Below are 13,255 nucleotides of genomic sequence, written 5' to 3'. Positions count from 1 at the left end.
TCTCTTTTTCTCCAATTAAATACCACATTGGTTCAAAATAACTGGAGAATTAACATTTTCTTTGGCTGTGGAAAAACTCTCTTTTCCTTGAATTTTACCCACAGGGAAAATTGCTTTTTCTATTTTCTTTAATCCATTAATCAATTTCCAGGAAATAAACATTTACTGGAAAAACTTTCTTTTTCTCCAGTTAAATATCATGTCGGTTCAAAATCATTGGAGAATATACTTTTTCTTTAGCAGCAGAAAAAATTTCACTCAATTTCTTGAATTTTACCCACAGGGAAAAATTACTTTTCTATTTTTCTTTTGAGCCAATTTGCATTTTTCTATTTTCTGGAAAAAGAAAAAATGCAAAACTGGACTCAAACTTTACTGTTTCGACCCAAAAACCGCAGAAACGGCTCGGTCCATTTCTTTTCGCGCGCGCAGGCCGCACCCAGGCCGCAACCTGGGCCTGGGCCGGCAAAGTCCCGCGCGCCCACTCGGCCGCCTGGGCCGTGACTTGACCCATTCAATCTCGGCCATCCATTCACATCTGACGGCCGAGCGCGCATCTCGCTCGTATAAAAGCCGACGTCGTGCGCCCGTGAGCGAAACCCTAGCTCATTCTTTCGGCTGCTTCCTCTCTCTTCTTCGCCGCTCTCTCCTCTCTCTACCTCAGCGCAGCGAGCACAACGAGCGACCGAGAGCGAGCGAAGGCGACCATGGCACCGCCGCCGGCCCCCTCGCCGGCGTGCGCGCTCCCCAGCGGGTGAGCATGCCGCCGTGGAGCGGCCTGGCCACGGTGACCCCTTGGCCGAGCCTGGCGAGCAGCAAGCCTGGCTCGGTCTTCTTCTCCCACACCGGTGAAGGGTTTTCCCGACGCCCGGCGAGGTTTTTCCGTTCCCCTTTCCCTTTCTCCTTTCCCATCCCCTTCTTCTTTTCGATTTGGATCTCGTTTCTCTTTTCCGAACTGGTTAGGGTTTGGATCTTCCCCTTCAGATTTGAGTTGCATTTTCTTTCTTTTCTTTTTGCTTGTTCACCCGAAAAGGGGATCTAGGGTTAGGGTTCGTTTCTTTTGATTTCTTTTCCTCTTTTGGAGATCATCCGAATGGCTTTCCCTTTTCCCTTTCTCCGTGCAAGTTAGGGTTAGGGTTCGGTTGAACCCAGATTCTTTTCCCTTCTTCCCCTTTCCCCTTCTTCTTTTGGGATTAACCCAATTTGGGATTGGGGTTAAAATTAGGGTTAGTCTTAGGGTTCGACCAAATCCGAATCCACTCTTCTTCTTCTTCTACTGTTTCTCTTCCCGTTGAAGGCTTTTACGGGTTTAGGGTTCGGCTTGAAGTGCCGATAGCCCTTCCTTTCACCCAGTTAGGGTTAGGCTTGGGGAACCTTTATCTGTTCAGATCCAAAAGGAACTCTTTTCTTTTCTTAGATCCGAATTGGATCTGTTCTGTTCTTGGGTTAGGGTTCGGCTTCGTGAGCCGAGGGTCATATCTCTTCTCTGATCCGAATGGAGCTTGTTTTCTTTTCCCCTCGCGCGGTGGCGGTGGTGACCGGTAGACAGTGACGTCCGCCACCCCGGTCTCTCTTTCTTTCTTCTTTTACCCGGTTAGGGTTAGGGTTACACAGAGGCAACCTAGCTCTGGTACCATTGTTAGGATCAATGATTAGTACCTCTGTGTGTGTAACCCATAGATTTGGGGAAGACCCTTCTCGCCTTTCACTGTTGTGGCATAGCAGCAACGTAGACGCCGGTGTAGGGACAGCCCCGGCTCGGTGGCGAGATGGCGGTCTGGTGTAGACCTGCAGGGGAACGACGGCGGTGGCGGGGCACATCCCGTCGCTGGCAGCACGACCTTTGATCGGATTAGGGTTTTCTGTAGGTGGGTGTGGCGGCTCCTTCGAACCTCCTGAGCTGAGCCCAGTTCCCCACTGCTCTATATATATGTGCTGTGCGACAGGGGCCCACCAACCAGTTAGGGTTGGACGCCCCCGATCAGGGCGCAGAGGCAAGGGCCCAATAGGCCGTTGGGCCTATCGGTGGAGATCAACTAACACCCTGCTTTTCCAGACATAGTTGTAGATCCTGCTGTTGACACCAGAGTAGGTTGATGCTCTATAAATTGCTCCAGTATTAAGCTTGTTGGTCGTGTCGGCGAATTTGCAAGTCCGCCGATTAGGCTGCTGGGCCAAAGTAATCAAAGCAAGTAATTGTTGGACCTCAGTCAATTCCTGTGTGTGGCTTGTGTGGATAGTCTCGCTGTCAAGTTGTTGGAAATGCCGAGGTGTATGATTTGCTGAACTGAGACGTCGGTGTTTGTGGAGTGACTGAGCAGGCAAGGGAATTTGACAGCTAGGGTATAGGCACCCAGCCAAGAGTCCCACCAGAAGGAGGTCGAAGTGCCGTCACCCACCTGCACACTGGTGATGCATCTGTAAACTGGCAGAAGTGCCTGAAGCTCTTCCCAGTCGTTACCATCAGCGACCCCTTCATGGAGATCATGTCAGTGGACCTTCTCGCCCAGATGGCCCAAGCTGAGTCCTCCGGATGGTGCAGCCGGTGAAGGAGTTTCAGGAGGAGGCAGGCATTGTGTGTTGCAAGGTCCTGTACCCCGAGGCCTCCTTTCTGCCTGCTTTGGCTGTTGCGCCACCTTCCAACTTACCAGACATTTGGCACCATTGGTTTTATCTGTTCCGGTCCATAGAAATGCACGTCGTCTGCTGTCGATTGCCGAAAGAATTCCGGACGGTAGTGGTAGAGCCTACATGATGTAGTTAACTAGACCGTCCAACACCGAATTGATCAGTACAAGCCTTCCCTGATGGTTCAGTAGAGCAACCTGCCAACTTGCAAAGCGGCGGTCCACCTTGCAGATGAGAGGTGCGAAAGCAGCAAGGTTGAGTTTGACATTTGATAGTGGCAATCCCAAATACACCTAAGGGAAGGTTGATTGCTGGCACTGGAGGATGCGGACAATCCGAGTTAAGGTGGGAGCAGGAACATGCATTGGAACAAGAGTGCTTTTGGAGAAATTGATCTTCAGACCCATTGCCAACACGAAGTCATCCAGAGTCTTCTTCAATCTGCGGATGTCAGTGACCTCGGCGCGAACAAGTAGTAGAGTATTGTCAGTAAGGATGAAAACGGTCGAAAATGGTATTACAATATAGAAAACGGAAGCGGTCGGTTCCAGATATTTCTATATTTTAGCAATTAAATAGTAAAAAAATGGTTGTGAAACCAATTGAAAATGAAATTTTTTTATGTTTCGTGAAATTCGGAAACGGTATCATAATATAGAAAACGGTATCATAATATAGAAAACGAAAGCGGTCGGTTCGGAATATTTCCGTACCGTTTTCATCCTTAATTGTCAGCATACTGAAGGACCGGGCACGGGCCATCAAAGGCCCGAGTTTGACTTGATGAGCTGTTGGAGGACATCTGCAACCAAAAGGAACAGATAAGGTGATAGAGCGTCTCCCTGCCGCAGGCCACGCTTGCAAGTGGTCCAGCTTCCTGGGCAGCCGTCGACAAGTACTGCGGAATGGGAGGTGTGAAGTAGTGTCCTCATCCATGCCAACCACTTATCTAGGAATTCTCTTGCCATCAGGTTGTCAGCAGGCTTTCCCAGCAAACAGAGTCAAATGCCCTGGCGAAATCCAGTTTGATCATAGAAGTGGGCAGTTTTTTGCGGTGACAGTATTGGACAAGCTCAGTTGCATAAACAAAATTCTCTGAGATGGATCGGCCCCTGATGAACCCGGTCTGATCAATATCAATGAGCTTCTGAATATGTTTCTGCAGTCTTGTAGTTAGGATTTTGGTGATGATTTTTACCTGGCAATTCTGCAGAGACACCGGTCTGAAATCTTTTGGTGAAGTAGCGCCTTCACATTTGGGAAGAAGGACAATATAAGCCCTGTTGATCCGGCAGAGATCCACAGCACCATTCTGAAAAGCCGAGAGCAATTGCATGACATCTTCCTTGACCTTTGCCCAAGCAGACGAGTACCAAGCCGGTCCTGTTAGATTTAGAGTTCTTAGATATGTTCATCGGATCGGGATTCTTAGCACAATAATAGATCAATCGGATTTCACAGAGAGAGATTGAGGGATAGGTGATAAGTAGCAAACCGTCAAACGCCGTAGTTGTTGAAGCTCCGGCCGGGCTTTCGTTGGCGGACGCCATCTGCGCGCCGGCAGTGACGGTCGGTGGAGAGGGAGTCGGCGCTATGGCGTCCTCGACGGCGGCGTGAGCGTCGGGTGGCGTTGCCGGCGTCGGTGGTACTTCCCGTCGCTGGCAGCGCCCCTACTTTCGATCGGGTCTAGGGTTTAGGATGTCGGTGGGGTGACTGGCGGCGCGGTGAACCTCATGTCGCGAGCCCCGGCCCCCACCTTCCTTTATAGCGCTGTGCGACGGGGGCCCACCAACCATGTAGGGTTGGGCGCCCCCGATCAAGGCGCGAGGACAAGGCCCAGTTAGGCCGTTGGGCCTAACTGGTGGGAGATCAATACTAACATTCTCCCCCTTGATCTCTCATCTATTCTTCGTTCTTTAATTTCATACTCAAAACTTTCAATTCATATTTTTCTTGCTTCCATCCTATTTCATCACAGATTAGTGCATAGAACTGTCCCATCGTCACAGCAATTAGTGCTGTTAGACTAACAGCCACAATACAATTCTCCATTTTGAAATGTAAACTTTCTTTGGGCCCTTCGTATGTTCGGGAATCATAGGCTTTCCCTTAAACCCATGCCGGCTACGTGTTCTCTGAACACGTTGGGTGGTAAGCCCTTTGTGAGCGGATCCGCGAGCATTTTCTCTATACTTATGTGCTCAAGATTTATTATATGATCCCGAACTTTATCTTTCACAACATAGTACTTTATGTCAATGTGTTTGGCAGCACCACTTGACCTATTGTTGTGAGCGTACTATACCGCTGGATTGTTATCACAATACAATCGCAGTGGTTCATTTATATCATCAATGACTTTCAATCCGGGTATGAATTTCTTCAGCCAGTTCACCTGCCCCGTTGCCTCATAGCATGCTACAAACTCGGCATACATTGTCGAGGATGTAGTTACGGTTTGTTTGGAGCTTTTTCACGATATAGCCCCTCCTGCGAGAGTAAATACATATCCTGACGTGGATTTTCTTTCGTCTCCCGCATAATCAGAATCTGAATACCCCTCTATCTGCAGGGAATCAGATCTTCTATACGTAAGCATGAGGCCTTTCGTACCCTGCAAATAACGCAGGACTTTCTTCACTAATTTCCAATGTTCAATTCTTGGATTCTTTTGATATCTGCCAAGTAACCCGGTAACAAAAGCTAAGTCAGGGCGTGTACACACTTGAGCATATTGTAAACTTCCAACAGCTGAAGCATACGGTACCGCTTTCATTCGGTCAATTTCATATTGGTTCTTGGGACACTGATGTTCCCCAAATCTATCGCCCTTGACTATAGGAGCAGGTGAAGGACTGCACGCATGCATACTAAATTTCTTCAGGACCTTTTCTATGTATGCCTTTTGCGATAATCCTAGAACCCCTTTTCTCCTGTCTCGGTGAATCTCTATTCCTAAAACGAACGAGGCCTCACCGAGATCTTTCATATCAAAGTTCGAGGACAAGAATTTCTTCGTTTCCATTAGTAGATTGATATCACTGCTAGCAAGCAAGATATCATCCACATACAAAATTAGGAATATGTACTTTCCATTCCTGAACTTTGCATAAACGCAATTGTCCTCAACATTTTCTTCAAACCCAAAAACTTTTATCGTTCTATCAAACTTCAAATACCACTGTCTTGAAGCTTGCTTCAATCCGTAAATTGATTTCTTTAGGCGGCATCCCATATTTTCCTTTCCTTTTACGACAAAACCTTTCGGTTGTGCCATATAAACATTTTCTTCCAAATCCCCATTTAGGAAAGCCGTCTTTACATCCATTTGATGTAACTCCAAGTCATAGTGGGCTACAAGTGCCATTATAATTCTGAAGGAATCTTTACATGAGACTGGAGAAAACGTCTCATTGTAATCAATCCCTTCTCTTTGCGTGAAGCCTTTCGCCATGAGTCGCGCTTTAAATCTTTCTATATTTCCTTGGGAGTCATATTTCGTTTTTTAGACCCATTTACAGCCTACTGTTTTGGCTCCTTTAGGAATATTTTCTAAGTCCCAAACTTTATTGGTACTCATTGATTTCAATTCATCTTCCATGGCCTTAAGCCACTTTGATGAGTGGTCGCTTCTCATGGCTTCTTCAAATGAGGTTGGATCGTCCCCCATCTGACATTCTTCAGTTTCATAAACTTCATAGTCATCAGTAATAGCTGATCTTCTTATTCTTTGAGACCTTCTAGGTGCCTCCGGCACTTGTTCCACATTGGGCTGTTGTAGTTCTTCCTCATGTGCAACATTTGGTTCTATAGTTTCCTCAAGGATAGGTTCCTCAAGAACAGGTTCCTCATGTCCATTCATTGTCGCCACGGGAGAACTTGCAACAGGTGTTGGCACTACAGTGTCCTGCACTGTCGGTGCAACAGTAGCAGGTAGCGTGAAGAATGGTTCTTCAACCATCGGAGTGGGTACATGTACCCGCTTCTCCTGTAGGCTGATTTCTCGTGCTACCATGCTCCCCCTGATCATGTTATCCTCCAAGAACACAGCGTGTCTTGTTTCTACAATCTTCGTATGTCTGTCAGGACAATAGAATCGATATCCTTTCGATCTTTCTGGATAGCCAATAAAATGGCAGCTGACTGTCTTGGAGTCTAACTTTCCTATGTTTGGGTTAAACACTTTTGCCTCAGCTGGACAGCCCCACACACGCAAATGGTTAAGTGAGGGTTCCCTTCCTGTCCATAATTCATACGGTGTTTTAGGCACCGATTTACTTGGTACTCGATTAAGTATGTGAATGGCGGTTTTCAGTGCCTCCATCCATAAACTAATCGGTAATGTGGAGTAACTCATCATGCTTCTTACCATATCCATTAAGGTACGGTTACGTCTTTCAGCCACTCCATTCTGCTGAGGCTCCCCCGGTGTGGAGTACTGAGCAACTATGCCATTTTCCTGTAGAAACCTTGCAAATGGCCCAGGAATTTGGCCATATGGGGTATGTCGCCCATAGTACTCTCCACCTCGGTCTGATCGTACTATCTTTATTTTCTTATTGTGCTGGTTTTCAACTTCAGCTTTAAATATTTTGAATTTATCCAATGCTTCCGATCTTTCTTTAATTGGATAAATATTGCCATAACGAGAGTAGTCGTCTGTGAATGTTATAAACGAGTCATAACCATCCACACTTTTCACAGGAAAAGGACCACATATATCTGTGTGGATTATTTCTAAAATTCCTGTGCTTCGTTTGGCATCTTTCTTAATTTTCTTGACATACTTTCCTTTGATGCAATCAATACATTGCTCTAAATCTGAAAATTCTAAGTGCGGGAGAATTGATTCCTTAACCAATCGTTCTATTCTCCCCCTCGAAATATGGCCCAAGCGACAATGCCATAATTTCGAAGAGATAGTATCAATTCTCTTCCGCTTCTTAGTTACATCCGTAGATGGGGAATCATTCTCATTCTCATCACATACATTGTTCGCATTCTCAGCAAGAGATAATAAATAAAGCTTGTCTTGTCGGAAGGCAAGACCAACACATTTATTATTAACCAGTATCTTACACTTGCCATCACCAAAATGGCAATCAATACAATCATCATCAAGTTTCGAAACACTTATCAAATTTCTACGCAAAGAGGGAACATAAAGTACTTCTTTAAGTCTAAGTACAAAACCATTATTCAATTCTAAAGAAAAAACTCCAATGGCTTCAACATTGGCTTGCAGTCCATTTGCAACTTTAATCGTTCTTTCTCCTCTTTGCAAGGTTCTCGTCCCACTTAACCCCTGTAAAGAATTTGCAACATGAGTAGTTGCTCCTGAATCAACCCACCAAGTGGATTTATCATAACATAAATACAGAGATTCATCTACAACTGTAATAAATTCATCACCTTTCTTTAGCAGAGATTTCAGGAAGTCTGGACAATCCCTCTTGTAGTGTCCCTTCTTGAAGCAGTGCTTGCACTGATCTTTTTCAGCTCCACCATACTGCTGATTCTCAGAATCCTGGGGTTTCTTTCCCTGTGAACTGGAGGAAGAGGACTTATCCCACTTAGGTTTCCCTTGTGGTTTAGAATTCTTGCCATTAAAGTTCTTTCTTTTGTTGTCCTTCACAAAATGAGCAGATTCACCTTGTGAGGACTTTATCCTCTCCTCTTCTTGAGCACACATTGAGATGAGTCTTTCTATGCCCCATCTTTCAGGCTGCATATTATAGTTCACAATGAAGGTGTCATATTCTTTCGGCAAAGAAGCAAAAATCAAATGAATTAGGAAATCCTCCTCCTTCAAATTCATTTCTTTTAGCTTAGATGCTATAGTGTTCATCTTCAAAATGTGCTCTCTTATGCTACCACCAGTGAATTTCTCATTCACAAGCTTCTTAATCAGTGAACTTGCTGTGGCCTTGGTAGACCCAGTAAACTGACTCTTGATTTTCTCAAGATATTCTTTAGCAGTAGCACATTCAGGGATTGAGCCCCTTATCTGTTCTTCTATGGTGGCTTTGGCTACCAACAGGCACTTGCGGTTGGAGAGAGTCCATTGCCTATGTTCAAGGTCATATTTCATTCTTATTTCAGCATGATCACGCTTCCGAGAAGCGAAATCAGCGTCAGATTCATTGTCACCTCTCACCGGGTCCTCTGGCTCAGTGGGACATGGTGAGGTGATGGCAAAATCGACCTCTCCCAACGCAAGTTCCAATTCATACTTCTCCCGCCACACACGGTGATTGGTTCCGTTGAGTGTCGGGATGTTGGCAATGTTCACAATGCATTTGCCTCCTGAAATCATACCAGAGTAAGTGAGAAACATTTATACATAAAATTCCATGCTTTAACTCAACGTTGGTCAAATTAAAACTTATAACTCATCCATGCAAAACATTTTACATCACCGTTGGGCAGAAGTAAAATTAATGCACAATTTCTCATGGATCAAAAGTTATAATATTGTTATTAACAACGTTGGTCAGAAAATAACAATATCATAATTGCATCAAAATTATCAGAAATTCATTTCTCTTAAAATTAAATTATCCCGTTGGTTCAAATTTAATCAAAGAGAACAATAATTATCATGCACAGCGGAAACATTAATAATCTTTTCATGTTATTATTTTCCAGAAGCACTAAAAAATTCATTGTTTTCTGGGCAAAATATCATTGGATAAAATTTGCACAGAAAATTGTATCAAAATCATTCAAATTCATCAAAATATGCATTCAAAATTGTTTCTGGAAAATAATAAGAAAAAAATTTCTTGTTCATCTTTCATTTTTCAGCCCAGCGCGGCCCAAGACGCGCTGAACCGGCTCGGCCCAGCATCCGCGCGCTCGCCCAGGCCGCACCCAGGCCGCAACCTGGGCCTGGGCCGGCAAACCGCGCCGCGCGCTCGCGCCCGCCTGGGCCTCGACTTGGCCCAGCGCATCTCGGGCATTCGATCTGATCCGACGGACGAGCGGCCGTTTCGCGTGGATCAAAACCCAGGCCGCGGCCGGCGCCCTGGAACCCTAGCCATTTCGGCTCTTGCTCTCTCTCTCTCCTTTCTCAGTCGCAGCAGCAAGGACAGCCGCTACCGAGCAGCCGCGAGCGAGGAAAGCAGAGCGGGCGGTCCTTTGCGCCGTCGCCGGCCCCCTCGCCAGCGCGCGTGCTCCCCAACGGGTGAGCACGCCGCCGTCGAGCGGCCTGGCCGCGGCGCTACCTTGGCCGAGCCCGGCGAGTTCGCGCCCCGGCTCGGCTTCTTCTTCGGCGCCGGCGGAAGAGCCGGTGCGTTTCTTCTTCTTCTTCCACGCCGGTGGAGGTTTATCCCCGATGAACGGCGTGTTCTTTCTTTTCTCGTTCTTCCCCGTCCCCTTTCTTCCCCATTCCGACGCACGGGAATTAGGGTTAGGGTTTGGGAATGGGGTTTTTTACTGTGTTTCTTTTGGCTTGTTCATCCGAATGGGATTAGGGTTAGGGTTTCAGTGTGCCGCCTTTTGTTCTTTTCCCCTTTCCCCTTTCGGATTTGATTTCTTTCTTCTTTCTTTTCTTCTCACTCGTTCACCCGAAAAGGGGATCTAGGGTTAGGGTTCGGTTGAACCCGATTTCCCCGATCCGTGTTTACCTTTTGTGTGATTCGAGATCTAGATGGTAGGGTTCCTTTTCTTTCTTCTCGGATTGAACCGATTGGTGATGGGATTCTTTCTAGGGTTAGGTCTTAGTTCGGTTTTTCTGTTTTCTTTCCCGATCCGCATCGTATTGGTTTGATTTCTTGTCGAACCCTGGCTCCGATACCATTGTTAGATTTAGAGTTCTTAGATATGTTCATCGGATCGGGATTCTTAGCACAATAATAGATCAATCGGATTTCACAGAGAGAGATTGAGGGATAGGTGATAAGTAGCAAACCGTCAAACGCCGTAGTTGTTGAAGCTCCGGCCGGGCTTTCGTTGGCGGACGCCATCTGCGCGCCGGCAGCGACGGTCGGTGGAGAGGGAGTCGGCGCTATGGCGTCCTCGACGGCGGCGTGAGCGTCGGGTGGCGTTGCCGGCGTCGGTGGTACTTCCCGTCGCTGGCAGCGCCCCTACTTTCGATCGGGTCTAGGGTTTAGGATGTCGGTGGGGTGACTGGCGGCGCGGTGAACCTCATGTCGCGAGCCCCGGCCCCCACCTTCCTTTATAGCGCTGTGCGACAGGGGCCCACCAACCATGTAGGGTTGGGCGCCCCCGATCAGGGCGCGAGGACAAGGCCCACTTAGGCCGTTGGGCCTAACTGGTGGGAGATCAATACTAACAGGTCCAAGGCCATCCGGTCCAGGGGCACTGTTGATGTTCATACAAAAAACAGCCTGCATTGCTTCCTCCTCAGTGAATGTATCCACCAATCCTGACAGGACGTGATTTGTGCTTGGTTAAATAGCCGCCACATCAAAATTCCAGGACGGTTGATCTTGTATTCCAAGAATATTCCTGTAATAGTCTGTTAAAGCTTGAGTCTTGGCTTCGTGGCTGGTGAGTTGGGTGTCATCCACGGTGACAACAGAGATGTGGTTTTCCTTCGACGGCAAGAGGCTCGGGCATGAAAGAACTTTGTGTTGGTGTCTCCCTGCTGCAGGTATTTCATCTTCCCCCACTACTATAGAAAGTCAATTCACCGCCGGGACCTTCACCAACGGTTTTGAGATAACCGGTGGTGATACGTATCACCACCGGCTTATGACCTATGGGGCCCCTCCTAGCCGAATAACCGGCGGTGATGAACGTTTTCGCCGCCAGCTCGGCGTATGATCCGGCGGTGAACATAATCTCGTCCTTCACCGCCGTGTCGTCCGCCGAACCAGTGATAGAAGGGTTTTTACCGCCGGCTGCTCGTCCTATGTCCAACGCCCGACGAAACCGGTAAAGATAACAGTTTTTTACCGCTGGTGCCATGATGGATGAGTGCACTACAATAAGATCTGGCGGTGATCAGGTTATCACTGTCGGATTACCGTATGAACCGGCGGTGAAGCAACCATTGTTTGAATGGACGCGTTGGTGATCCAAAGTCAACGTCAGTGCGTTACGGTGGTGTTACAACCGCCGGGACGTTCATACGGTGATGGTTGATGGTCGAAATCTATGCCATCCATTAGTGCGTATTGAATCCAAACCCTTCATCTAGACTGAAGCCCTAATAAGGCCGGCTGGCCGCCGCCCCCTCCCGCATGGCCGGCCCATTGTTCCTCTCTCGCTATTTGTGTGCACGCCTCGCGTCGCGCCGCCGCCAGATCGAAAGGCAAGGTATGCTTTCGCACTTCAATGATGGATCTTTGTCAGATTATTTTCCTCTTTAAGCCTGGTTTGGATGTTGTCAGATTCATCTCAATCCACATGTGTTGAGGTGGATTGCTATAAAATTTAGCTCAAGATCCACTTCAATCCACCCCAACACATGTAGATTGATCCAAACAAGACCTTAGTGATCTCATTAGTAAGGGAGCTCTTGTCCTACTATACACTACAATTGCAGGCTCTACAAAATGGAGGAGGCCCCTAACAAGAGGAACGCACTGGCTAGCCTCACAGAAGATGTTGTTCTCGAGATCCTCCGTCGCCTCCCCGCCCGCTCCTTGTTCTACTGCAAATGTGTCTATCGCTCCTGGAACAGTCTCATCTCCGACAATCGTAAGGTGCTACCCCAGACTATGGCCGGCTTCTTCTATGATAGAGAGAACTACATGCGAAACTTCACCAGCTTCATCGGTGAACGCCCCGAGTTGTCCTTCTTGCCCTTCCCCTGGGACAATGTAGATGTCTTAGATTGCTGCAATGGCCTCGTCCTATGCTTGTGCATTGAGGCTGCTGGTGCTGGATCCCGCCATGTCGTCTGAAATTCAGCAACCAAGAATTTGCGGGTACTGCCACCTAGCATCCGTGCTGTTGGTCAGGCTCGATTAGGGTTCGATTCGACAGCCTCCTCGCACTTTCATGTGATTGAATTTGTGGAGCATGAGGACGCTGAGTGCCTAGGTGTGGAGATCTACTCATCTGAAACTGCAGAATGGATCTATAAGGAATCTAAATGGGGCCAGGACATTGATGATGTGATACGTTCAAGATCAGCAAGTGTGTTTCTTAATGGTTTTCTGCACATTATGGGGTACTCTGTGATACTTACAGTGGATATAGTGGGAAAGCCATGGAGGAAAATTCCTAGGCCTTGTGGTACTCTACCCTCCATCCATCAAGCTCAAGGTCACTTATGTGTATGTACTGTTGGTGGTGTTGATGGTCACAATATGTCCTAGCTCTCAAGGCATTGTCTCAATTTTGGATAAACAGTTGTACAGGGGAAAAGATGACTCAATATGGATTTAGTTCAAGGCATTGTCTCTATTTTACCAAAAGTTGGCCCTGAGCATTCATATCATGAGCTTGTGGACCATGTAAGTCTAGTTAGTACAACGTGCAATTTATAGCTCCGAGTTAAGTTTATAACAAAGGAGGCAGACTTTCTGTAGTGCGCAACAGATTCAAATAGCCTTCTTGAACCCAGTGGTATGCAATCACGGGACACTAAAGTACACCAATGTTGGCATTTCTAAACGCAATCACCAAGTATGGAGATATAATCCATCCCCGG

General features: G+C 47.1%; 1 protein-coding gene across 1 annotated transcript; it reads left to right on the top strand.

The window, feature by feature from the left end:
- Positions 1-12,152: 12,152 nt before the first annotated feature.
- Positions 12,153-12,503, top strand: LOC136479573 (uncharacterized). Its single transcript, XM_066477397.1, has one exon. The coding sequence runs from the start codon at positions 12,153-12,155 to the stop codon at positions 12,501-12,503; it is 351 nt and encodes a 116-aa protein (XP_066333494.1).
- The last annotated feature ends 752 nt before the right edge of the window (positions 12,504-13,255 follow it).

The sequence above is a fragment of the Miscanthus floridulus genome, chromosome 9, assembly GCF_019320115.1.
Source record: "Miscanthus floridulus cultivar M001 chromosome 9, ASM1932011v1, whole genome shotgun sequence".
Classification (NCBI taxonomy): domain Eukaryota; kingdom Viridiplantae; phylum Streptophyta; class Magnoliopsida; order Poales; family Poaceae; genus Miscanthus; species Miscanthus floridulus.
Note: the sequence above shows the minus strand (reverse complement) of the source record. Positions and strands in the feature narration are given on the sequence as shown.

What these genes read in the sequence shown, in the direction of transcription:
- LOC136479573 (XM_066477397.1), top strand. Translation starts at nt 12,153, where the DNA reads ATGGAGGAGGCCCCTAACAAGAGGAACGCACTGGCTAGCCTCACAGAA.